The sequence below is a fragment of the Mobula hypostoma genome, chromosome 10, assembly GCF_963921235.1.
Source record: "Mobula hypostoma chromosome 10, sMobHyp1.1, whole genome shotgun sequence".
Taxonomy (NCBI): domain Eukaryota; kingdom Metazoa; phylum Chordata; class Chondrichthyes; order Myliobatiformes; family Myliobatidae; genus Mobula; species Mobula hypostoma.
In genome coordinates this window covers 19,865,289-19,889,726 of record NC_086106.1, presented here as the reverse complement: position 1 = coordinate 19,889,726, position 24,438 = coordinate 19,865,289, and the positions used below count along the sequence as shown (strand labels likewise).

At 51.3% G+C, this 24,438-nt stretch overlaps 1 protein-coding gene across 1 annotated transcript in view; it reads right to left on the bottom strand.

Moving 5' to 3' along the window:
- fen1 (flap structure-specific endonuclease 1) overlaps positions 1–23,744 on the bottom strand; it is a 31,671-nt gene extending 7,927 nt beyond the window's left edge. Inside the window, exons 1-7 of the mRNA XM_063060133.1 lie at positions 23,551–23,744; positions 18,167–18,269; positions 17,620–17,722; positions 16,909–16,972; positions 13,125–13,234; positions 12,098–12,234; positions 47–113 (exon numbers count right to left, since the gene is read on the bottom strand). Of these exons, the coding sequence (XP_062916203.1) occupies positions 47–113; positions 12,098–12,234; positions 13,125–13,234; positions 16,909–16,972; positions 17,620–17,722; positions 18,167–18,269; positions 23,551–23,632 (666 nt within the window). The 5' untranslated portion in view covers positions 23,633–23,744. The remainder of the gene's footprint in view (positions 1–46; positions 114–12,097; positions 12,235–13,124; positions 13,235–16,908; positions 16,973–17,619; positions 17,723–18,166; positions 18,270–23,550) is intronic.
- Between the last annotated feature and the right edge of the window lie 694 nt (positions 23,745–24,438).

Here is a 24,438-nt window from a genome sequence, read left to right as displayed (position 1 = left end):
TGTACCTATCCCCTGCTTCCCCACATCCCCACACCCTCCCACTCACCTGCTCTTGTGTCAGCCCTGCCTCCTGCAGCACCTTGTTCAGGTGGAACTCCTGGATGGGCAGCTTCCTGTTAAGGCATGGAGGGACAGTATGAGAAGTGCAAATGAGGCAAGGAGGGAGGGGAGGAGGGATGGGCAGGAAGGTGTGGAGGGAGAGTCACCGTGTAGTTTATGATGTGAAGGTGTAGAGGGATCGAACTGTGTCTGACACCGGTAGTGTGTGACAGAACAGTGTGTAGAGAGCCTCGTGCCCGACACCAGTAGTTTATGATGGTTCGCCATATACGGAGCCTCACTGTGTCTGACCCAGGTAGTCTGTGATGGGACGGTGTAGACAAGCCTCACCATGTCTGACCCCAATAGTCTGATGGGATGGTGTAGAGGGAGCCTCACGGTGTCTGACTTTGTCAGTGTGGCGGGAGAGTTCAGAGGGAGCCCCACTGTGACTGACCCTGGTAGTATACGATGGTACGGTGTAGAGGGAGCCTCACTGTCTCTGACCTGAGAAGTGTGTGATGGAATGGTGCAAAGAGAACCTCAAAGTGTCTGAACCCAGTAGTGTGTGATGGGACAGTGTAGAGGCAGCCTCATCATCTCTGGGGAGTCTGTGATGGGATGGTGCACAGAGAACCTCAAGGTGTCTGACCCCGGTAGTTTGAGATGGGACGGTCTAGAGGGAGCCTCAGTGTCTGAACCTAGTAGTGTGTGATGGGACCGTGTAGAGGGAGCCTCATTGCCTCTGATCTGGGGAGTCTGTGATGGGACGGCGTACAGAGAACCTCAAGGTGTCTGTCTCCAGTGGTCTGAGATGGGATAGTGTAGAGGCAGCCTCACTTGTGTCTGATTCTGTTAGTGTGTGATGTGATGGTGCAGAGGGAACCTCTATGGGTCTGACCCCAGTAGTGCGTGATGGAATGGTGTACAGGGAGCAGCACTGTATCTGACCCAGGTCATGTGCGAAGACTGGGTCTAGATGGAGCCTCAATGTGTCTCAACCCAATAGTGTGGATGGGACAATATTGAGGGAGCCACACTGTCTCTGACCCTGGTAGTGCATTTCAGGACGGTGCAGAGGGAGCCTCACTGTGACTGACTCCGGTAGTGTGTGATGGGACAGTGTGGAGAGTATTTCACTGTGTCTCCCCTGGAAGTGTCAGCGTAGCGGGAGCCTAACTGTGTTTAACCCCAGTCATGCTTGATGGGACATTCTGGAGGGAGCTTCACTGTGTCTCACCCCTTGTGTGATGGGACAGTGTAGAGGGTGTCTCACTGTGTCTGACACTAGTCATCTGTGGTGGGACAGTGTAGAGGGAGCCTCACTGTATCTGACCCTGAAAGTGTGTGATGTGGAGGTATCCTCACTATGTCTGACTCAGGAACTATGTGACAGAAAGATGTAGAGTGACCCTCATGTTCTGACTCCAGTAGTGTGCGAAGGGACGGTGTACAGGGAGCCTCACCGTGTCTGACTCCGGCACAGTGTGATGGGATGGTATAGAACAGGGGTGGCCAACCTTTTACATTCCATGCATCAATTTTTTCACGCTCGAGTTCAGATGCGCCATACAACTCTTGTACCCCCATTCAATTCTTGTAAAAATATGTTAATATAAAACTCGTGCGTGAAAAAAATCACACCTGAACTCGTGTGTGAAAAAATTGATGCATGGAATGTAAAAAGTTGGCCACCCCTGGTATAGAAGGAGACTCACTGTGTCTCACCCCGGTAGTGTGTGATGGGACAGTGGAGAGGGAGTCTCACCATGTCTGACTCCGGTAGCGTGAAAGGATGGTGTAGAGGGAGTCAGACTGTGTCCGACTCTGGATGTGTATGATGGGACGGCGTAGAGAGTGCCACACTATGTCTGACCCCTGTAGTGTGCGGTGGGATGGTGCAGAGAGAGCCTCAATGTGTTGACCCCAGTGGTGAGTGACGGGATGGTGTACAGCATGTCTCATTGTGTCTGACCCCGGTTGTTGTGTGAGATGGAATGATGTGGAGGGAGCCTCACTGTGCCTGACTCTGGAACTGAGTGACAGGACGGTATAGAGGGAGCCTTGCAGTCTCTGATCCGGAAAGTGTGTGAGGGGACTGTGTACAGAGAGCCTTAAGGTGTTTGACCCCGGTAGTTTGTGATGGGACAGTGTAGAGGGAGTCCCATGGTATCTAGCTCTGTGTGTGATGGAACAGTGCAGAGGAAGCCTCACAGTGTCTGACCCCAGTAGTACTTGATGGGACCGTGTAGAGGGAGTCCCATGGTATCTAGCTCTGTCTGTGATGGAACGGTGCAGAGGAAGCCTCACAGTGTCTGACCCCAGTAGTACTTGATGGGACAGTGTAGAGGGAGCCTCACTGTGAATGACCGCAGAAGTTTATGATGGGACGGTGTAGAGGGAGCCTCACTGTGTCTGACTCTGGTAGTGTGTGATGGGACGGTGTAGAGGGGGCCTTACTGTGCCTGACTCCGGAAGTGAGTGATGGGATGCTATAGAGGGAGCCTCACTGTGTCTGACTTCAGAAGTGTTCGATCGGACATCGTAGAGGGAGCCTGAATGTGTCTGACCCCGAAAGTGTGAAGTGACGGCGTAGAGGGAGCTTCAATGTCTGATCACAGTAGTTTATGATCAGACAGTGTAGAAGGAGCCCCACTGTGTCTGATTCTCGTAGTGTGTGATGGGACAGTGTAGAGGGAGCCTTACTGAGCCTGACTGTGGTGGTTTGGGATGGGATGGTGTAGACGGAGCCTCACTGTGTTTAACCCGGTAGTTTGTGATGGGATGGTGTGGAGAGGATCCAGTATCATGTGAAGGGACAGTGTAGAGGGAGCCTCAGTGTGTCTGACTCTGGAAGTATTTGATGGGACGGTATCCAAGGAGTCTCACTGTGTCTGATAGAAGATTGTAAAGTGAACCTCACTGTGCCTGACCCTGGTAGTGTGTGAAGGGACTGTGTAGAGGGAACCTCACTGTTTCTGACGTGTGTAGTGTATGATGGGACGGTGTAGCGGGTGCCTCACCATGTCTGACTCCAGTAGTGTGTGACTGAACGGTACAGAGTGAGCCTCATATCTCTGAACCCAAAAGTGAGTGATGGGAGAGTGTATAGGGAGCTTCACTGTCTAACCCTGGTCATCTGTGATGGGATGGTACAAAGAGAGCCACACTGTTTCTGACCCTGGCAGTGTGTGATGTGACGATGTGGAAGGAGACTTAAAATGCCTGACCCAAGAAGTGTGAAGGAACAGTGTAGAGGGAGCCACTCTATTTCCGAATCTACAAGTCTGTGATGGGACAATGTAGAGGCAGCTTTACTGTGTCTGACTCCCGAATTGTGTGATGGAACGGTATAGAGGAAGCCTCATTGTGTCTGACTCTGGAAGTCTATGATGGGACAGTGTACAGGGAACCTCACTGTGGCTAACCCCGGTAGTCTGTGATGGGACTGTGTAGGGGGAGCCTCAATGTGTCTGATGGGAGTCTGTAGAAGGAGCCTCACTGTGTCTGACCAGTAGCGTGTAACGGAACAGTATAGAGTGAGCCTCATCTCTCTGAACCCAGATGTTTGTGATGGGACGGTGTACAGGGAGCCTCACTGTGTTTAACCCCGGTAGTCTGTGATGGGATGGTGTAGAGGCAGCCTCGATGAGTCTGATGCATGTAGTGTATGATGGGACAGTGTAGAGGGAACCTCTCTGTGTCTGACTCCGGTAGTGTGTGACGGAACGGTTTAGAGGGAGCCTCATGTCTCTGAACCCAAAAGTGTGCGATGGGATGGTGTATCGGGAGCCTCATTATGTCCAATCCCAGCCGTCTGTGATGGGATGGTGTAGAGTGAGCCTCACTGTCTCTGACTCTGGATGTGTGTGATGGGATGGCGTAGAGAGGGCCTCAAGGTGTCAGAACTCGATAGTCTCTGATGTGCTGGTGTAGAGGAAGCCTCACAGTATCTGACTCCAGAAGTGTGAGATGGGACTGTGCAGAGGCAGTCTCACTTGGTCTGAACTCGAATTGTGTGACGGTACAGTGTAGAGGGAGCCTCACTGTGTCTGATGGGATGGTGTATAGGGAGCCCCATTGTCTGTCCCCGATTGTGTGAGATGGGATGGTGTAGAGGGATTCTCACTGTGTCTGACTCCGGAAGTGAGTGATGGGATGGTGTAGAGGGAGCCTCACTGTCTCTGAACCTGAAGTTCGTGATGGGATGTTGTAGAGGGTGCCTCACCAAGTCTGACACCAGTAGTTTGGGATTGGATGGTATAGAGGGAGCCTGAACCAAGTAGTGTGTGATGGGACTGTGTAGAGGGAAACCCACAGTTTCTGACGCATGTAGTGTATGATGGGACACTGTTGCTGGAGCCTGTGTCTGACTCCAGTAGTGTGTGACGGAACGGTATAGAGTGAGCCTCATGTCTCTGAACACAGAAATGTGAGATGGGATGGTGTAGAGGGAGCCTCAAGGTGTCTGACCCCGGTAGTCTGTGATTGGACAGTGCAGTGAGAGCTTCTAGGTGTCTGGCACAGGTAGTTTCTGATGGGATGGTGTAGAGGGATTCTCACTGTATCTGACTCCAGAAGTGAGAGATGGGACGGTGTAGAGGGAGCCTCACTATGTTTAATCCCAGTAGTGTGCGATGCCACAGTGTAGAGGGAGTCTCAAGCTGTTTGATCACGGTAGTGTGTGATGGGACGGTGTAGAGGGAGTCTCAGTCTCATTCTGCCTGACTAAGGAAGTGTGTGACAGAAAGGTGTAGAGTGACCCTCACGTGTCTGACCCCAGTAGTGTGTGAAGGGATGAAGTATTAAGAGTCTCACTCCGTCTGACACTGGAACTACATGAAGATACGATGTGGAGGGAGCCTCAATGTGCCTAACTCCATAAGTGACTGATGGGACGGTGTAGACGGAGGCTCACTGTGTCTGATTCCGGTAGTGATGGGACGGTGTAGAGGGAGCCTCACTGTGTCTGACTCTGGAAGTGTGTGATCAGACGGTGTAGAGAAGGCCTCAAAGTGTCTGACCACAGTACTGTGTGATGGGACAGTGTAGAGGGAGCATCAATGTGGCTGACCCTGCTAGTGTCTGGTGGGAGGCTGTAAAGGAAGCCTCACTGTTCCTGAACTCGGTAATGAGTGATGGGACCATGTAGAGGGAGTTACTCTGTGTCTGACGCGGGTAGTGTTTGATGGGACTGTGTAGGAGCCTCACTGTGTCCGAACCCATTAGTCAGTGATGGGACAGCATATAGGGAACCCCACTGTGTTTGACTCCTAAAGTGTTTGATGGGACAGCGTAGAGGGAGCCTCAATGTGTCTGATCCCGGTAGTGTGATGGGATGGTGCACAGGGAGCCTGTGTCTGACTCCGGTAGTGTGAAGGGACGGTGTAGAGGTAGCCTCAATAAGTCTGACTCTGGTAGTGTGTGATGTGACAATGTAGAAGGAGCCTCACTGTCTATGACCCCGGAAGTGAGTGATGGGACGGAGTAGGGGGATCCTCACTGTGTCTGACCCTGGAAGTGTCTGATGGGAGGGTGTATAGGGAGTCACACTGTCCGTCCCTGATCGCGTGTGATGGGACGGTATATAGGGAGCCACACTGTCTGTCCCAGATCGTGTGCGATGGGATCGTGTAGCGGGAGCCTCACTGTGTCTGACCCCGGAAGTGTGTGATGGGAGCTCACAGTAGCTGACTCCAGCAGTGTGTGATGGAACGGTGCAGAGGGAGCTTCACCGTGTCTGATGCTGGTAATGTATGATGGGACGGTGTAGAGGGATCTTTATTGTGTCTGACCCCAGAAGTGTGTGATGGGAGCTCACAGTAGCTGACTCCAGCAGTGTGTGATGGGACGGTGCAGAGGGAGCTTCACCGTGTCTGATGCTGGTAATGTATGATGGGACGGTGTAGAGGGATCTTTATTGTGTCTGACCCTGGAAGTGTGTGATGGGAGCTCACAGTATCTGACTCCAGAAATGCGTGATGGGACTTTGTAGAGGCACTCTCACTGTGTCCGAACCGAAGAGTGCGATGGGATGGTGTACAGCAGCCACAGTGTCTGTCCCCGTTCCAATGTGAAGGTACGGTGTAGACGGAGCCTCAGTGTATAATCCTGCTAGCATGTGATGGGATGATGTGGAAGGTGCCTGACTCAGGAAATGAGTGATGGGATGGTGTACAGGAGCTACAATGTCTGTCCACGATCGTGTGTGATGTTATGGTGTAGAGGGAGCCTCAGTCAATAACCTTGGTAGCATGTAATGGGACGATGTGGAGGGTGCCTCACTGTGCCTGATGTAGGAAGTGAGTGATGGGATGGTTTAGATGGAGCCTCACTGTCTCTGAACTCGGTAGTCTGTGAAGGGCTGGTGTAGAGGGAGCCTCACAGTATCTGACTCCAGAAGTGTGTGATGGGACGGTGTAGAGTGTGCTTCAGTGTGTCTCACCCCGGTATTGTGTGATGGGACGGTATAGAGGGAGCCTCACTGTGTCTGACTCTGGAAGTGTCTGATGTGTTGGTGTACAGGGAGACATACTGTCTGTCCGCGATCGTGTGTGCTGGGATGGTGTAGAGAGAGCCTCACTGTGACTCAGCCTAGTAGTGTGTGATGCAACGGTATTAAAGGAGCCTCACTATGCCCGAGTGAAAGTTTGTGATGGGACAGTGTAGAGGGAGCCTCACTGTATCTGAACCTGAAGTGTGTGATGGGACGGTGTACTGGGAGTCTCACTCTGTTTGACTAAGGAAGTGTGTGACGGAAAGGTGTAGAGTGACCCTCATATGTCTGAGCCCAGTAATGTGCGAAGGGATGGTGTATTAGGGTCTCACTTTATCTGACCCAGAAGTGTGTTATGGTACAATGTGGAGGGAGCCTCAATGTGCCTCACTCTAGAACTGAGTGATGGGACGCTGTAGACGGAGCCTCAGTGTATAACCCTGGTAGCGTGTGATGGGATGATGTGGAGAGTGCCTGGCTGAGGAAACAAGTGAGGGGATGGGGTAGATGGAGCCTCACTGTCTCTGACCCCGAAGTGTGTGATGGGACAGTGTTGAGAGAGCCTTTAGGTGTCTAACTCAGGTAGTTACTGATGGGATGGTGCAGAGGGAGCCTCACTGTGTCTGACCCTGGTACTGTGGGATAGGTCGGTGTAGAGGGTTTAAGTGTTTAACCCCAGTAGCATGTGATGGCACAATGTGGAGAGTGCCTCACTGTGCCTGACGTAGGAAGTGAGTGATGGGATGGTTTTGATGGAGCCTCACTGTCTCTGACCCTGAAGTGTGTGACAGGACAGTGCAGTGGAGCCTCACTCTGTCTGATGCCAGTAGTGCGTGATGGGACAGTGTAGAGGGAGCCTCACTGTGTCTGAATCCGGTAGTGCGTGATGGGCTGGTGTAGAGGGAGTCTCACTCCATGTCTGACCCAGTAGTGCGTGATGGGACAGTGTAAAGGGAGCCTCACTGTGTCTGAATCCGGTAGTGCGTGATGGGCTGGTGTAGAGGGAGTCTTACTCCACGTCTGACCCGGTAGTGTGTGACGGGATGGTGTAGAGGGAGCCTCACTCTGTCTGACCCCAATAGTGTCGGATGTTAAGGTGTAGAGGGAGCCTCACTGTGTCTGTCTCTGGAAATGTCTGATGGGATGGTGTATTGGGAGCCACCTTGTCTGTCCCTGATCATGCGTGATGGGACAGTGTTGAGGAAGCCTAACTGTGTCTGACACGGTTGTGTGCGATGTGACCGTGTAGGCGGAGCCTGACCCCAGTAGTGTGGGATGGGACAGTGTGGAGGGAGCTTCACTCTGTCTGACCCAGGTATTGTGGGATGGGACGGTGTGAAGGGAGCCTCACTCTGTCTGACCCCAGTAGTGTGTGACCAACAGTGTAGAGTGAGCCTCACTGTGTCTCACCCTGGTAGTGTGTGATAGGACGGTGTGGAGGGAGGCTCACTGTGTCTGACTCGGGAAGTGTGTGATGAGATGGTGTAGAGTGTGTCTCAATGTGTCTGACCCCAGTAATCTGTGATGCAATGGTGTACAACGGCCCTCATGTGCCTGACCCCAGTAGCATGCAAAGGGATGGTGTATTGGAAACCTCACTTTCTCTGACTCCGGAAGTGTGTGATGTGACGATGTGGAGGGAGCCTCAATGTGCCTGACCCTGTAAGTCTGGAACCCTACTGTGTCTGACCCCATTAGTCTGTGATGGGACAGTGTAGAGCAGGGGTCCCCAACCTTTTTTGCACCGCGGACTGGTTTAATATTGACAATATTCTTGTGGACCAGCCGACGGTGGGGGGGGTGCGTGAGAGGGAATGAGGAAAGGTGCAGCTGACTCATATCGTTTCCTCGCGGCCTGGTAGCACATGATTGCGGGCCGGTGGTTGAGGACCACTGGTGTAGGGGGAGCCTACTGTGTCTGACTCCAGTAGCATGTGAAGGGACGGTGTAGAGGGAGCCTCAATGTGTCTGACTCTGGAAGTATTTAATGGGACGGTATAGAAGGAGTCTCACTGTGTCTGATGCATGATTGTAAAGGGAATCTCACCGTGCCTGACCCTGGTAGTGTGTGATGGGACCGTGTACAGGGAACCTCACTGTTCCTGACACGTGTAGTGTATGATGGAACGGTGTAGAGGGTGCCTCACCATGTCTGACTCCAGTAGTGTGTGACGATACAGTATAGAGTAAGCCTCATGTCTCTGAACCCAGAAGTGAGTGATGGGACAGTGTATAGGGAGCATCAGTGTGTCTAACCCTGGTCGTCTGTGATGGGATGGTACAGAGAGAGCCACACTGTTTCTGACCCTGCTATGTGTGATGTGACGATGTGGAGGGAGTCTGACCCCAGTCATGTCATGGGATGGTGCAGAGGAAGCCTCACTGTGTCTGACCCAAGAAGTGTGAAGGAACAGTGTAGAGGGAGCTGCTCTATTTCCGAATCTGGAAGTCTGCGATGGGATGGTATAGAGGCAGCCTCACCGAGTCTGACCCTGGTAGTTTGGGATGGGACAGTGTAGAGGAAAATTCACTGTTGCTGACGTGTGAGCGTATGATAGGACGGTGTAGAGGGAACCTCTCTGTGTCTGACTCCGGTAGTGTGTGACGGAATGGTTTAGAGGGAGCCTCATGTCTCTGAACCCAAAAGTGTGTGATGGGACGGTGTATAGGAAGCCTCACTATGTCCAATCCCAGCCGTCTGTGATGGGATGGTGTAGAGTGAGCCTCACTGTCTCTGACTCTGGATGTGTGTGATGGGATGGTGTAGAGAGGGCCTCAAGGTGTCGGAACCCGGTAGTTTGTGATGTGCTGGTGCAGAGGGAGCTGACTCCAGAAGTGTGTGATGGGACTGTGTAGAGGCAGTAGAGACTGGTAGCATGTGATGGGACGATGCGGAGGGTGCCTCCCTGTGCCTGACGTAGGAAATGAGTGATGGGACGGTGTATAGGAGCTACAACATCTGTCCACGATCGTGTGTGCTGTTATTGAGTAGAGGGAGTCTCAGCGTATAACTCTGGTAGCATGTGATGGGACGATGTGGAGAGTGCCTCCCTGTGCCTGATGTAGGAAGTGAGTGATGGGACGGTTTTGATGGAGCCTCACTGTCTCTGACCCTGAAGTGTGTGATGGGACGGTGCTGAGAGAGCCTCAAAGTGTCTGACCCCGGCACTATGCTGTGGGATGGTGCAGTGACAGACTTATGGTGCCCGACGCCTGTCGTGTGTGATGGGACCGTGTAGAGGGAGCCTCACTGTTTCTGATGCGTGTAGTGTATGATGAAATGGTGTAGAGGGAACCTCTGTGTCTGACTCCAATAGCGTGTGACGGAAAAGTATAGAGTGAGCCTCATGACTTTGAACCCAAAAGTGTGCGACGGAATAGTGTATAGGGAGCCTGGCTGCGCCTAACCCTGGTCGTCTGTGATGGGATGGTGTACAAGCAGTCTCAATGTCTCTGACTCTGGACGTCTGTGATGAGGCAGTGTATAGGAGCCACATTGTCTGTCCTTGATCGTGTGTGATGGGATGGTGTAGTGGGAGCCTGAATCTGTCTGTCAACTGTACGGTGTGATTAGAGTGTGTAGAGTGTGTTATGGGACGGTGTAGAAGGAGCCTCATTGTGTCTCGCCCTGGTAGTGGCTGATGTGATGGTGTATAGGGAGCCTCACAGAGTCTGATTCCGGAAGAGTGTGATGGAACAATGCAGAGGGAGCCTCACAGAGTCTGACTCCGGAAGAGTGTGATGGAACAATGTAGAGGGAGCCTCAAGAGTCTGACTCCGGTAGAGTGTGATGGAACAATGCAGAGGGAGCCTCACAGAGTCTGACTCTGGAAGGGTGTGATGGAACAATGCAGAGGGAGCCTCACAGTGTCTGACTCTGGAAGAGTGTGATGGAACAATGCAGAGGGAGCCTCACTGTGGTGGGTCCGTGTAGAGCGAGCCTCACTCTGTTTATCCACAGTACCATGTGATGGGACAGTGTAGAGGGAGCCTCTCTGTGCCTGACTGATGAAGTGTGTGATGGATCTGTGTAGAGAGAACCTCAAGGTGTCTAAACCCCATAGTATGATAGAACGGTGTAGAAGGAACCTCACTGTGTCCGACTCCAGTAGTGCGTGATGGGACGGTACAGAGGGAGCCTCTCTGTGTCTGACTCCGGAAGTGTGTGATGGGATGGTGTAGAGGGAACCTCACTGTTTCTGACCCCAGTAGTGTGTGATGGGGTGGTACAGAAGCAGCCTTACTGCGTCTGATCCCGGTAGTATATGATGGGACGGTGTAGAGGGAGCCCTACTGTGTCTGACGCCAGAAATGTGTGATCGGACAGTGTAGAGAAAGTGTCAAGGTATCTGACCACGGTATTGTGTGATGGGACGGTGTATAGGGAGCCTCAATTGTCTGACAGGAGGCTGTAGAGGGAGCTTCACTGTTCTTGGTACCTGACAGTAAATATTGAGAAGGAATGTGCGCTGTCCACGTCGACCATAGAGGCGTTCCGGGACCGTTGGGCTCTGTGGGGGTTATTGCCATCATTGACAGAGGTGGAAACATTTTAGTTTAATGTGTATTGTGGTAACTGTGTTAGTCACCGGTTTGTATATATAGCACTGAATTTGTAATAAAGTTATTTTGTATAAAAAAAAGGTAGTGAGTGATGGGTCCGTGTAGAGGGAGCCACTCTGTGTCTGACGCGTGTAGTCTTTGATAGGACTGTGTAGAGGGAGCCTCACTGTGTCCAATCCCATTAGTTTGTGATGGGATGATGTAGAGGAAGCCTCACTGTGTCTGACCCTGGAAGTGTGTGATGTGACAGTGTAGAGACTCAAGGTGTCTGACCCTGGTAGTTTATGATAGGACAGTGTAGAGGGAGCCTCACGGTATCTGACTCCGGTCATGTGTGATGGGACGGCGTAGAGTGAGCCTCATTGTGTCTCACTCTGGTAGCGTGTGATGTTAAGCTACAGAGGGAACCCTATTGTGTCCGGAAGTGTCTGATAGGATGGTGTATTGGGAGCCACACTGTTTGTCCCTGATCCTGTGTGATGGGATGGTGTTGAAGGAGTCTCACTGTGTCCGACTCTGGTAGTGTGTGATGGGCTGGGGCAGAGGGAGTCTCACTCTATGTCTGACCCCGGTAGTGTGGGGTGGGCTGGAGTAGAGGGAGCCTCACTATGTCTGACCCCAGTGGTGTGGGATGTTAACATATAGAGGGAGCCTCATTGTGTCTATCTCTGGAAATGTCTGATGGGACGGTGTCGAAGAAGCCTCACTGTGCCTGACTCCAGTAGTGTGTGATGTGACTGTGTAGGCAGAGCCTGACTATGTCTGTCCCGGTAGAGTGGGATGGGACAGTGTAGAGGGAGCTTCACTCTATCTGACCCCGCTAGTGTGGGATGGGACGGTGTATAGGGAGCTTCACTCTGTCTGACCTCGGAAGTGTGTGACCGACACTGTGGAGTTCACCTCACTGTGTCTCACTATGGTAGTGTGTGATGGGACGTTGTGGGGCAGGGGAGAGGGAGAGTATAGCGTCTATTGATGCCCAACTCTCGGATCACTCACTTGGCCTCACTGGCCGTCATGTGCCGGAGGAGGATGGAGGTGCCAAAGGTCAGGGCGTCCATGTCCTCTGTGGCGACTGCATAAACCTTGCCGGCCTTCACCAGGGCAGCACAACTGGCCTCTGCTTCACAGGGTGCCTAGGAAAGTGGGATGGGGGGCACACAGTGACAGAAACTGTTACTGACCCACACAGCCCAAAACAACCTCAGCTCAGGCATCAAATAAATGCAATACCAACCCCACCCCTCCCAACTGGTCCTCAGACCAGAGCACCCATGGCTGGAACACTTCAGACCATGAGGGAGCCTCCCAGGACCTCTCTCCCCCACGTCACCTTAACAAACGGACTGTTTCCTCCTCTCTCCACGCTACCTCGATGTACGTGATCCCACCCTCCCTCGTCTTTCCTTGTACAATTGCTTATCCTTCATGGACACATGGGACAAAGGACTGGGCACACAGTGGTAATATTTCCGAGTCCATCCCCTGTCATTGTGCAGTTACAGGACTCGACTCCTAAACAGACTCCATATCTGCAGCAGAGAAACGTACAGGTTTTATTTCTGAACATAGACTATGACGATCCAGACTTGTGTGCTTTGGAAACTTGAACTTTCAGCGGGGGAAACCCCAAAACTGGTTTGGATAATGCAGAGTCAACAAACACCTGGCCTGAAGTGACCAATATTTGTTTTAACAGCAAGTGCCAATGGAAAAAACAAACAGAAAACCAGAATTGGAGAGGAAGCAAAATCAAGACTCAGACTTCAGATGGTATCTGCTGGAAATAATTCACTGTCTGTGGGGCCTCTGCTCCCCCCTCAGACTCTTCCCCCATGTAACATCGAGGAACAGCATTCCCCCCACCCCCGCCCTGTCACCTCGATGTACGGGACACCTCCCTCTTTCAGTCACCTTGATGTACAGCACTCCTCCACCCACCCTGTCACCTCAACATATGGGGCCCTCCCCCCGCCTCTGCCTGTCCCCTCGACGTACAGGACCCCTCTCTTGCGCTCTCAAATACCTCGATGTACGGGACGCCCATCAGCCGCAGCAGCCGTTTGCACTCGTCGTTGTGCTGCTGTGTGACCTTCACCAGTCTCTTGTTGAACCTCTCGATGTTCTCAGTGTCGCCTGGCATTGGAAGAGTCAGGTCAGTTTCACCTTTGACCGCTGACCCTCAGCAACCCCCGATCCCTTTGACTTCTAACCTTGGGGAGCCCAAAGCCCATCTGTGACCTTAGCACACACCCCTCACCTCTCCCCTCCATGTCACCTTTCACCCTGACCTTTGCCCTGTGCTGACCCAACCATAGGTTGCCCCTTCCGTCCAGAAGCCAGCCCCTCTGTGGGGGTATAGGTGGGACCCCCTTCCACCCCCTCTGTTCCCCAGCACATTCTTTCAGTCCTCACTTCCTTGTGTTTTAATCCACCACACTCCCCCCCCCCATCAAACAGATGACCCTTTCTCCCTACTGATGGGGGTGTCTGGGTTTGGGAGGGCGGGGGTATCAATGGAGATCGGGGAAGATATTGGCAGCCTAACACCTGGGCCCCTTCCAAATCTCCGAGCCGGGCTAACCCGAGATGCCACACTTGTCGATGCAGGAGAAACCGTACGTGGAAACACTGGTGTCTCAATATGAGAGAAACAGGCTCTTAAGTGTTGTTGGACGTCTCTTTGATAACGTCACCCCTCAATCTCCCTCACTAAAGTCCAAGCCCTCCCGACCCCTCATCACAACGCAGTCCCTCAAATCCTGACCGCATCTTCTTAGTGTTTCTGGCTTAATGACGTTCTTCCTAGAACAGGGTAACCAAAACCGTGCACAGTACTGCAGGCACGGTCCCCTCCCCACCCCGCCACCACACTTCCTGTGGAATTGCAACATAATGAACCAACTTCTGATACTCAGTGACCTCACCAATTAATGCAAGTACACCAAACACCTTCTTCTCCACCTGGCCTACCTGTGACACCACGTTCTTTTACGTACTTGTACTCCTAGGTCCTTCTGTTCTGCAACATTTCTCAGTGCTCGGCCATTCATTGTGAACGCCCTACCATGATCTGGCTTCACCAAATGCAACACCTTGACAATCATCTGGATTGAAAGCTATTTGCCAGCCCCTCGGCCCACTTCCCCAGCTGATCAAGATGTTCCGCCCCCCCCCCGCAATTTTTGATAACCTTCTTAAAAGGCCTAGATAGAGTGGAGCTGGAGAGGATGTTTCCAATAGTGGGAAAGTCTTGGAGCAGTGAGCACAGCCTCCGGATAGAAGGGAGAGGAGGAGGGATCTTAGCCAGAGGGTGGTGATTCTATGGAATTCGGTGCCAGGTGGCTGTGGAGGCCTAGACATTGGGTATATTAAAGCAGAGGCTGCCAAGTTCTTGATTAATAAGAGCAAAAGTTACGGAGAGAAGGCAAGAGAATGGGTTGAAAGGGAAAGTAAGCCAGCCATTGTTGAATGGTGGAGCAGACGATGGGCTGAATGGTTTAACTGTGCTGCCATGTCTTCTGGTCTTCTTCACTGTCACCATTCCACCTACTTCAATGATCATTTGCAAGCGTATACATTCAAACTGTTTGTAGAAATGACAAACAGCAATCCTGGCACGGACCCCTGGGAACACTTCCAGCCACTGGATTATCTGGGAAATGATCTCCCAACATCAACCTCTGCTTCCTGCTTTTAAACCAATGAATCCAATTAGCTATCTCTCCCAGGATCAAAACATCAAAAGCCTCGCTAAAAGCCAGAGAGACGATGTTCACTACCAAACCCTCGTCTATCCTCTTGCACACCTGTTCGAAGTCAGGAATTGGGAGCAGAAAGGCCACTTGGCCTGTCTAGCCGTCTCCGCACCCCCGCCCATCTGTTACCAGTGCCTCCCCCCGTGAACTCCCTTCAAAGCCTCTGCTCCCATGCCTCCGAGGAAGAGAATTCCGCACCATTTAGAAATACGAAAGGGGTTTCAGTCAAAGAGACAGCATGGTCATGAGGGCCCAATGAGGATGGGAAGTCTAGAACTGGGGACCATGCTCCAAGAGTGGAGGGGGCAGGGGTGCAGGCTACTCTGACGCAGGACAGTAAAGTACAGTGTCGACCCTTTGACCTTTGAGCTGAGTCCAAGATCAGTTTAACCCTTCCCTTCCATATAGCCCTCCATTTTTCCATAATGTGCCTATCTGTCTCTTAAAGGCCACTACTGTATCTGCCTTTACCCCCACTCCTGACAGTGAGTTCCTAAGACTCACTGTTCTGTGTAAAAAGAAAACCCTATCTCTGACATCCCCCTTACGCTTTCCTAAAATCATCTTAAAATTATGGCGACGTGAAGCCATTTCCACCCCGAGAAAAAGCCTATCCATGTGTCTTATTATTTCAAACACGTCTATCAAGTCAGCTCTCATCCTCCTTCGCTCCAAAGAGAAAAGGCCAAGCTCACAAACTTTCTTCAGAAGACAAGCTCTGTAATCCTTTATTTTATTTATTAAAATTGCTGCATTGCCAGCAAATCCCCAAGTTAACCCCAGCCTAATCACGGGACAATTTACAATGACCAATTAACCTACCAACCAGTATGTCTTTGGACTGTGGGGAGAAACCGGAGCACCCAGAGGTAACCCAAGCAGTGTTGGGGGGGGGGGGGGGACTTCTTACAGGTAGCTGCAGGAATTAAACCTGGGCCGGCCAGTAATGTAAAGTGTTGTGCTAACCACTGGTAAATCTCCACTGCATCCTCTCTAAAACTTCCACATCCTTCCTATGATGAGGCAGTCAGAACTAAACACAATACTCCGACCAGAGTTGTATAAAGCTGCAACACCACTTCATGGATCTTGAACTCAAAGCCCCCCATGAACGAAGGCCGACACAACGTGTCTTCTTAACCAACTTGCGCAGTAACTCTAAGGGATCTACGAATGTGGACACCTCCATTCCTCCAAACGGTTAAGAATCCTGCCATTACCCAGCGTCAACACTGCAATCACAGTAACTTTGAGAAATGGAAGTCACTCAGGAGATTTTTCCTTTAAAGAACTGAAACAGGATTTGGCCAAACTCCAGTTCAGATGGAAGGGACAAGACCCGAACGTGCAACAAGAGAGCTATGAATAGATTAGTACATCACAAGTATCCTGTGCACGTGCAGACAGCACCATCACATGGGTTAATCCCGAGCAGAATGCACAGGGTGAGTGGTGGAGCGGGTAGAGCCAGAGACACAGGTTCGATCCGTGTGCCGTCTGCAGATTCTCCCTGCTGCCGCCTGGGTTTCCCCCCAAACGCTCTGATTTCCTCCCACGCCCCAAAAGCGCGCAGCGCAGTGGGCTTATTACTCCGCAGGGAAGCTGAAGAGGCTGCCACAGCTCAGAGGTTTACAGTTCAGAAACAGGCCCCTTGGCCCACTCCCTCTGGCAGCCCGTTCCACATCTGTGTGAAAACCTTGCCCCTTCAACTCTTTCCCCCTCTTACCTCAAACCCATGCCCTCCAGCTTCAGCCTCACTACTCTGTAAAATACAGTGACCATTCACCCTACCCATGTCCCTCGTGATTTTTGTACACCTCTCTTAGCTCAGCTCACCTCCCAGCCTCCTGCAGTCCAGAGAAGACAGTTCTGGTGTATTCAGTCTCCCCTTGTAACTCGGGCAAAAAGGAGGGGAGTGTGCACAAAGACAGGAACTCTCCGAGAGTGAGCATTGATTAAAGAGGCTACGGTAGGCGGGTGTGGGTGTAGGTAGGGGATGATTTTGGGGTAGGGGTAGGGGAATACTGGTAGGGATGGAACAGACACACTCACCTGTCTCTTGGGCATTAGCCAGCTGCTTCTCAGCCTCTGCCCTCCGCTCGCTCCGCTTGCTCAGCTGAAAGAGATCGAAGGTCACCACAGGCTCAGCCAATGGCCTTTCACACCGAGGGGCCGGGGCAGGTCTGAGGAGAGGGGCAACAGCTCCAGCTGACCATGACCTAGGCAGCTGTTACCCAACAGTCCAACCGGCTACTCGTCCCTTGCCCCCTCCCCACAGTCACCCCGTTTCTCCCTATTTGACCTTATCTCCCTCGTCACCCATCTGTGTCACACCACCCCCTGGGGCCCCTCACGTTCTCCCACCCCCTTAGTGCCCTTCACCATCCCCACTAGACCGTCCTGCGACCCTTGACCCCACTGCAACCCTGACCTCTCCCCACCCCAAATCATTTCCTTCCTCCTTCCCTTTTCCCTTCACCAATCACACCTTCTTGCTTCTCAGTACAACATACCCCCGACCATTGCTTCAATACCCCTTTCTTCTCCCATTCTTCCACTCTTCCCATCTCCCTCCAACACTGCCCCAACTCACCCTCAGACCTCACCCATCCCTCCACTTCTCACTCCCCCACCCGCCAGCGTCCCTGCGCTCGACCGCACCCCCGCCCACCCACTGCGGCGCGACCCTCCGGTGGGGCTCGCGCGATTCCCCTGGGCCAGGGTTGAGCCAGCATTCGGGACAAGAGGACAGAGCTCCCTCACCTCTCCGGCTTTCAGCTGGGGCGGCTTCCCATCGAAGACGTAGACCGGCTTGATCCCGTTCTCGATGATGCGGATGGTACGGTAGAACATGCCCATTAGGTGGCTGCAGGGGGGTGGAGAAAGGGTCAGTGGGAGGACACGGAACGTCCTGGTCAGGACGGAACGAAGAGCTGAGGGTGGAGGGAGAAGGAAGGGGCCGAAGAAGTGTCGCCACACTCGGTGAAGGATTGAGGGAGAGTGAGGTTACGCCCTCCGGAAAGAAGTCACACTGGCTGCGATGCGATTTTATATATATATTAGTGAGATGGTGTTCTGGGGTTAAATGTCTATTCAGAATCAGATAGAAGAGGGGAAGAAGCTGTTCCTGAATCACTGAGTGTGTGCCTTCAGGCTCCTGTACCTCCTTCCTTATGGTAGCAATCAGAAGAGGACAAGCCCTGCGTGACGGGGGCCCTTACTGATGGATGATTACTGGTTCCGGGCAGGTCAATGCCCGGGAGTGGGGTTCACGGCAAACCTCCCGCCCGCCCACGGGGTCACTCCCCACCTGGTGGTCTCTCCGTCCTCGCTCTGAAGTACGTTGCCGTCCTGCCTCACCGCGATCAGGAACTGGTAGATGCTCATGGAGGCGTCGATGGCGACCTTGCGACCTGCAACAAGGGAAACGCACTGTAGCCGAGGGTCTGCAGCGAGAGGGAGCTGTTCAGAATCACTGACAAATGTCACAACAGTGCCAAACAACAGCAAGATAGTGAGGGAGCGTTCACGGATCGGTCAGGAACCTGACGGCAGAGGGGAAGAAGCTGTCCTTAAAACTTCACGTGTGCACCTTCAGGCTCCTGGCCCTCCTCATTGATTGTCGTGTCCTGGGTGGTGAGGGTCCTTCACAATGCATGCTTCCTTCTCGAGGCATGGCTTTTTGTTGATATCAATGGTTGCACCCATGACGGACCTGGCCCAGTCCACAACCCTCTGCAGCTTTTCCTAATCCTGTGCACGGGCGCCTTCACACCAGACGCTGATACAGCCAGTCAGAATGCTCTCCACGGTACATCTGTAAAGACCTGCCAGAGTACCAATTCTCCTCAGAATCCCAATTAAATATAGCCGCTGGCTATATTTGTAAATGAATCTATATATCAGGCAGGTGTTCAGAAAGGTTGACATGCAGGAACTTGAAGCTGCTCACCCTTTGCACTGCTGATCCCTCGATGAGAACTGGGGTGTGTTCTCCTGACCTCACCTTAACTACTTCTTTAGATACAGTGCGGAACAAGCTCTTCCAGCCCCAAGAGTCGCTCCCCACAGCAACCCACCTATTCAATCCTAGCAAAAACAATTAACCTATTGACCGGTCATTCAATGTCTGCAGGACTATGCTGCAGATGCTGTACGACCCAGTGGCGGCCAGCGTTCTGTTCTACGCTGCAGTCTGCTGGGACAGCAGGGTGAGAGCAGCTGACGCCAAGAAGATCCATAAGCCCGTCAGGAAGGCTGGTTTCGAGCTGGGGGTGGAACTGGATTCCCTGGTGGTTATGTCCGAGAGCAGGATGCCGCAGAAGCTACGGAGCGTTGTGGACAATTCCTCTCACCGCCTCCATGACAAACAGAGGAGCACCTTTAGTAACAGGCTGATTCCACCAAGGCGCAGCACTGAAAGCCACAGGAGATCCTTTCTCCCTGTGGCTCTAAGCCTCTACAACTCCCCCTCCTTAAGTATGTAAGTATATGATTTCATTGTACATCTGTATTTTGCTCTATTACTTTTTAATGCACATTTAGAATTTTTTTGTACCTCAATGTTTACACTTTGTATTTTAAAGTCTGTATTTCTGAATCAGCAGCCTTGCAACAATAATTTCCTTCAGGACAAATAAAGTTTTATCTTATCTTAACTAGTATGTCTTTGGACTGTGGTAGAAAACCCAGACAGTCACGGAGGGAACATACAAACTCCTTACAGAGTGCACCAGAATTGAACTCTGAACACTAATGCCCCAAGCTATAATAGTGTTGTTCTAACGACGACGGTACCACGGCACTCTGCAGTCCACAATCACTTCCTGGGTGCCACAGCAGCTGATATATCTCATTCCCAAATGCATCATCATCACCAGCTGAGATTCTGTCAACACCAGCCGCGTCATCGACAAATTTATAGATGGTGTTTAAGCTGTGCCTTGCCACAGCCATTCGAGTGGAGCACCAGCCTAAGCACAGGCCCGGAGGGGTGCCTGTTGACTATCAGCAAAGAGAAGATACTATTTTCAATCTGCTCCGACCGTAGGTGCAGATCTCGGAGTAGTCTGGTCGACAGAGCCCCACTATCTTCCCAGCACAGCGGCAGCAATCTGCAGTCCTGACTGGAACTGCCGATTCCCAGGACACCAACCGTCTTGACTCCAAACCCCCTTCACTGGTCATCAGGAACGAGACTCCCCACTGTGGGCTTCATAATCTTCCCCAACGTCCCCCCTGTCTCCTGGCCACAGTCCCCCAGTCCAGCCCCATCCCCCACCCACTTCAACATTATGCCTCTTTCCTCTGCATTTCACATGTCACTCCACCTGTTCCTTCGATCACTCTTGCTTTTATGAGCCCTATTCCGCTACCCCTCTATTGTGGGTAAATGGGGCCAGCTCTCCTGGGCATCGTGGTCAGCACGGATCTTCTGGGCTTCAGAACCTGCCTCTCCCTCTTCCATCCCTTCAAATGCCTTTCCTCCCATCAGCTCTATCTCTTCCCACTCCCCCATTCCTTTACCGACATCTGTTGTCTTCGTCCATCTTTTCCACATGTCCCTTTCCTCCTAGATCCTACTGACCAACCCTCCCACTACTGTAGCCATTCCCACCTCATTATTCTGCCCCATGAATACCAGTCCTTCCCCGTTTCTGACCTCCCCCTCATCCTCCAAACCAGTTCTCCTCACCCCTGCTTTGCTCCTGCCTCCATCAGTCCAGCAACCCTACCCCTTGCACCTTATCCCTCCAGGCCCTTCTCCCCCCTATCAACCCCCCCTCACAACTGCACCCTATCCTTCTCAGACCAGCCACACTGAACCTTTACTTCTCATCCTCCCCCCCATCTTTTTCTTCTACTCGCCCACCTCTTCTAGCCCATCTCCCCTCCACTGCAGCCTTCCCCTCCCCATTCTCCTCCTCCCCTTTTCCCATCCACCCACCCTCTCCCCTCCCTTCCTCAGACATCCCACCTCTCCCAGGAGTTCCGGGAGTCTCTCGCATATCGATAGCGGCTCCCTGATGCCTGCAAATTATATATATCCCGGAAATCGATTTTTAGAGGGGGAGTGGGAGAGGGAAAAAAAAAGAAATAAAGAAAATGAATGAATCCTGCTTGATTTCTCTTTGTGCTAAGTAGACCTATCAGTTTTCTCTGCGGGCGGGCTTTACCCTCTCTCCCTTCCATATTCCATCAGTTCAGTTACGGCCGTCTGTAATGACGCTGAAATGATCCGGACAACTGTGGGTGATGAAGTACAAAAGCCTGGCGAATAAATTCCCAAGGCTGGCGCTGACAACCTGACTACGCGAGGCGAGGCTGTCCTATGCGTTGGCATCTTAAAGGGGATTAGAGCAGGGTTTAAATTGGAGCGAAATTCCAAAATCGTCCACTAAGACATCTTTAAAAACACGCTCGCAGCAAGCAAATTCTTTGGGTTTTTTTTTCCTGAAACACTTCCACTTACAGGTACATCGAAGCCCATGATGGGCTGGGTTTAAGCGCAGCCCTTTTCAGAAGAAAAACCGATTTTAATAAATACCCGTCCCCCACCGAGGTCTCGTCAGTAGGACAGTGAACTGTTTACCTGTGCTGTGCACTTTATATGCATTTTGAATTACAATTTATTAAATAATATGGTAATATATTGTTTTATGTGGTGTGCGTAATATATGTATTGTGGCTACACCGTGGTCCGGACAGAGGTTGTTTCGTTTGTGGACAATCAGCCAGATGACAATAAACTTGAACTTGAAGATACAGAATTTTTAAATCACTCATTTAAAACCCCCAGTTCGATGTAAAAAAGTAAGTTCCGATCCCAACTACTGCGGCAGCGGGGGAGGTGTGTGTGTGTGTGTGTGTGTGAAAGAGAGAGAGAGAGAGACAGACACACACACACACAGATAAACCATGGACATACAGGTGGCCCCCGTTTTCCGAACATCCGCTTTATGACACCTCGCTGTTACGAAAGACCTACATTAGTTACCTATTTTCGCTAACAGAAGGTGTTTTCACTGTTACGAAAAAGGCAGCGCACACCCGAACAGCCAAGCTCCTCCCCCGGAACTGCATTCTAGCCGGCATTGCTTAAACATGTGCTTTATCTCGATTTACTGTGTGCATCCGTTAGCAAGATGAGTTCTGAGCTATCGGAAAGGCCTAAAAGAGCTCGTAAGGGTGTTACACTTAGCGTAAAACTAGACATAATTAAGCATTTCGATCGTGGTGAACGAAGTAAGGACATTGTCCACGCGTTGAACTTGCCTGCGTCCACCATTCGCACTATTTATATGCAGAGAGAAAGAATTTTGAAAGCTGCTGATGTTACTGTTGGTTCTGCTCGTAGCAAAGTGGTCTCTTTTAGTCAGCATCCAATAATGGATAAAATAGAAAGTCTATTGCCTGAGTGGACTGATGGGTGTACAAAGCGTGGTGTTCCATTAAGTTTTCTTATACTTAAGGAGAGATCAGTCAGTCTTTTTAATAAGCTGAAACAGAAAGCACTGGACAATGGTGATGAAAGTGGAATTTAAAGGTAGTCATGGGTGGTTTGATCAGTTTCTGAGGCGAGGGCAGCTTCATAGCTTAAAAGTTACTGGAGAGAGTGTTTTTGCTGAGAGCGCTTCCACGAGATTTTCGCTGTGCTAGACAGTGCTGCAGAAAAGTAGTTCTACTTTATATGTTACTGATATTTTAGGTTTTATGTGTTATTTGGCATGATTTTGTAGGTTTTTTTTGGGTCTGGGAAAGCTCAAAAAGTTTTCCCATATTAATAACTGGTAATTGCTTATTCACTTTACGCAATTCCGGCTTACGAACTGTTTCACAGGAACACTCTACCTTCGGATAGCGGGGAAACCTGTATATGCGATCGGACATTGCCCGAATGGACGTTAAGTGGCGCACACCTATAATAAGGAAACACCTTATGCTTTTATTTCTTTTAGGGACCACAACATATTAGGGAGGCTAAGCGCAGGGAAGGCTGCTCAATTATTTCACAGTTCTTTTCAGCAGAAAACAGAAGTCTGACAGAGAAAGTCACTAGAGCTGAGGTGTACTTTACATCTTCCATCGTTGAGCATAACCTGCCATTTCAGGTGTGTAAGCACACAGGCAAGCTATTCAGGAAAATGTTTCCTGATTCAGAAATAACAACAAACTATGCCTGCTCATCAACCAAGACAGCAGCTATTGTGAACATGGCACATTACGACAGAATTCAGAAGTCAGCTGTCTCGCAAAACACTTGTGAATCTGATGTCTTGCAGAATTAACACATTCATTGACACAGACTGCTATGAGGTTGAGACTTCCGGTTGAGACCTCCCTGAAATGAGTTTTTGCAGGGTGGCATGTCTGCTTCCTCCTCTTCTCCCTTTCCCCTCTCTTCCCTCAAATCTACTCCCCACTGCATCCTCATTCTCTCCACATACGTCCCCCATTCATTCGTCCTATCCTCTCACTGTCACCCCCCCATCCATTCCTCCACCCTATAACCTTCCCCCTCCCCTCCCTTCTTTCCCCTCAGATCTACTCCCCACTGCATCCTCAATTCTCTCCACATACGTACCCCATTCATTCGTCCTATCCTCCCACTGTCACCACCCGCCCCCCCATCCATTCCTCCACCCTGGAACCTTCCCCCTCCTCCCCCGATTCATTCTTCCCTTCCACCATTACCGAAGTAGCTCTTCATCTGCTGCTCCTTCACTGCTGCCGGTGCCACATCGCCGATGAGTTTAGCCAAACCTTGAATCCCCATCCTGCCCGCGCTCTGCCTCTGCAGCAGATTCTGCTCCGCTCCTATTACGCGCCAAACCTAGGTCCTCCAGGCCAGCCAAACACTCCGAAAGCATTAAGACAGTTCCTCCAGTTCACTGAATCGCACTCCGAGAGCATCGAGCAAGGTCCTCCAGGTCGGCCAATCGCACTCAGAGAGCGTTGATTACCGTCCTCCGGAGAGCTCAATCACATTTCGAGATTGTCGATTCTAGCAACCCCTCACCCCCCCACCCCATTCAGTTCGCCGATCTGTCTTCCAATCCGCCCAACAGCCCTCCATTCCGCTCAACCACAGTCCGAGAACATCGATCGGTCTTCCAGTCCGCGTAACAACACTCCGACAGCGTCGATTGCGGCGTTGAAGCCCGTCAATTTGGCCCCGGAACTAAGATCGAGCCAATTCTTCCTCAATCGTCTCCCTGCTGCAGGGTCAAGTTCTTCAGCAAGCTTTGTACCCTAGAGTGGATGCAGGGATGGCCTATCCATGTGTGTTATCCGAGTGTTCACTCCCAACACTGTAGTCAAAAGTTGTAATGCAGGTGAACAGAATTATTATCAAATTTATTATCACTGATCTATGTTTTTAGATTGTTGCTATGCGACAGTAGCACAGTGCAAGAAATAAAAATTACTATAAGTTCATTCATTCATTATTTGCCATGCCATATGACCATATGGCAAGTGGTTGCCATTGCCTTCTTCTAGACAGTGTCTTTACAAAGTGGGTGACCCCAGCCATTATCATTACTCTTCAGAGATTGTCTGCCTGGCTTCAGTGGACGCATA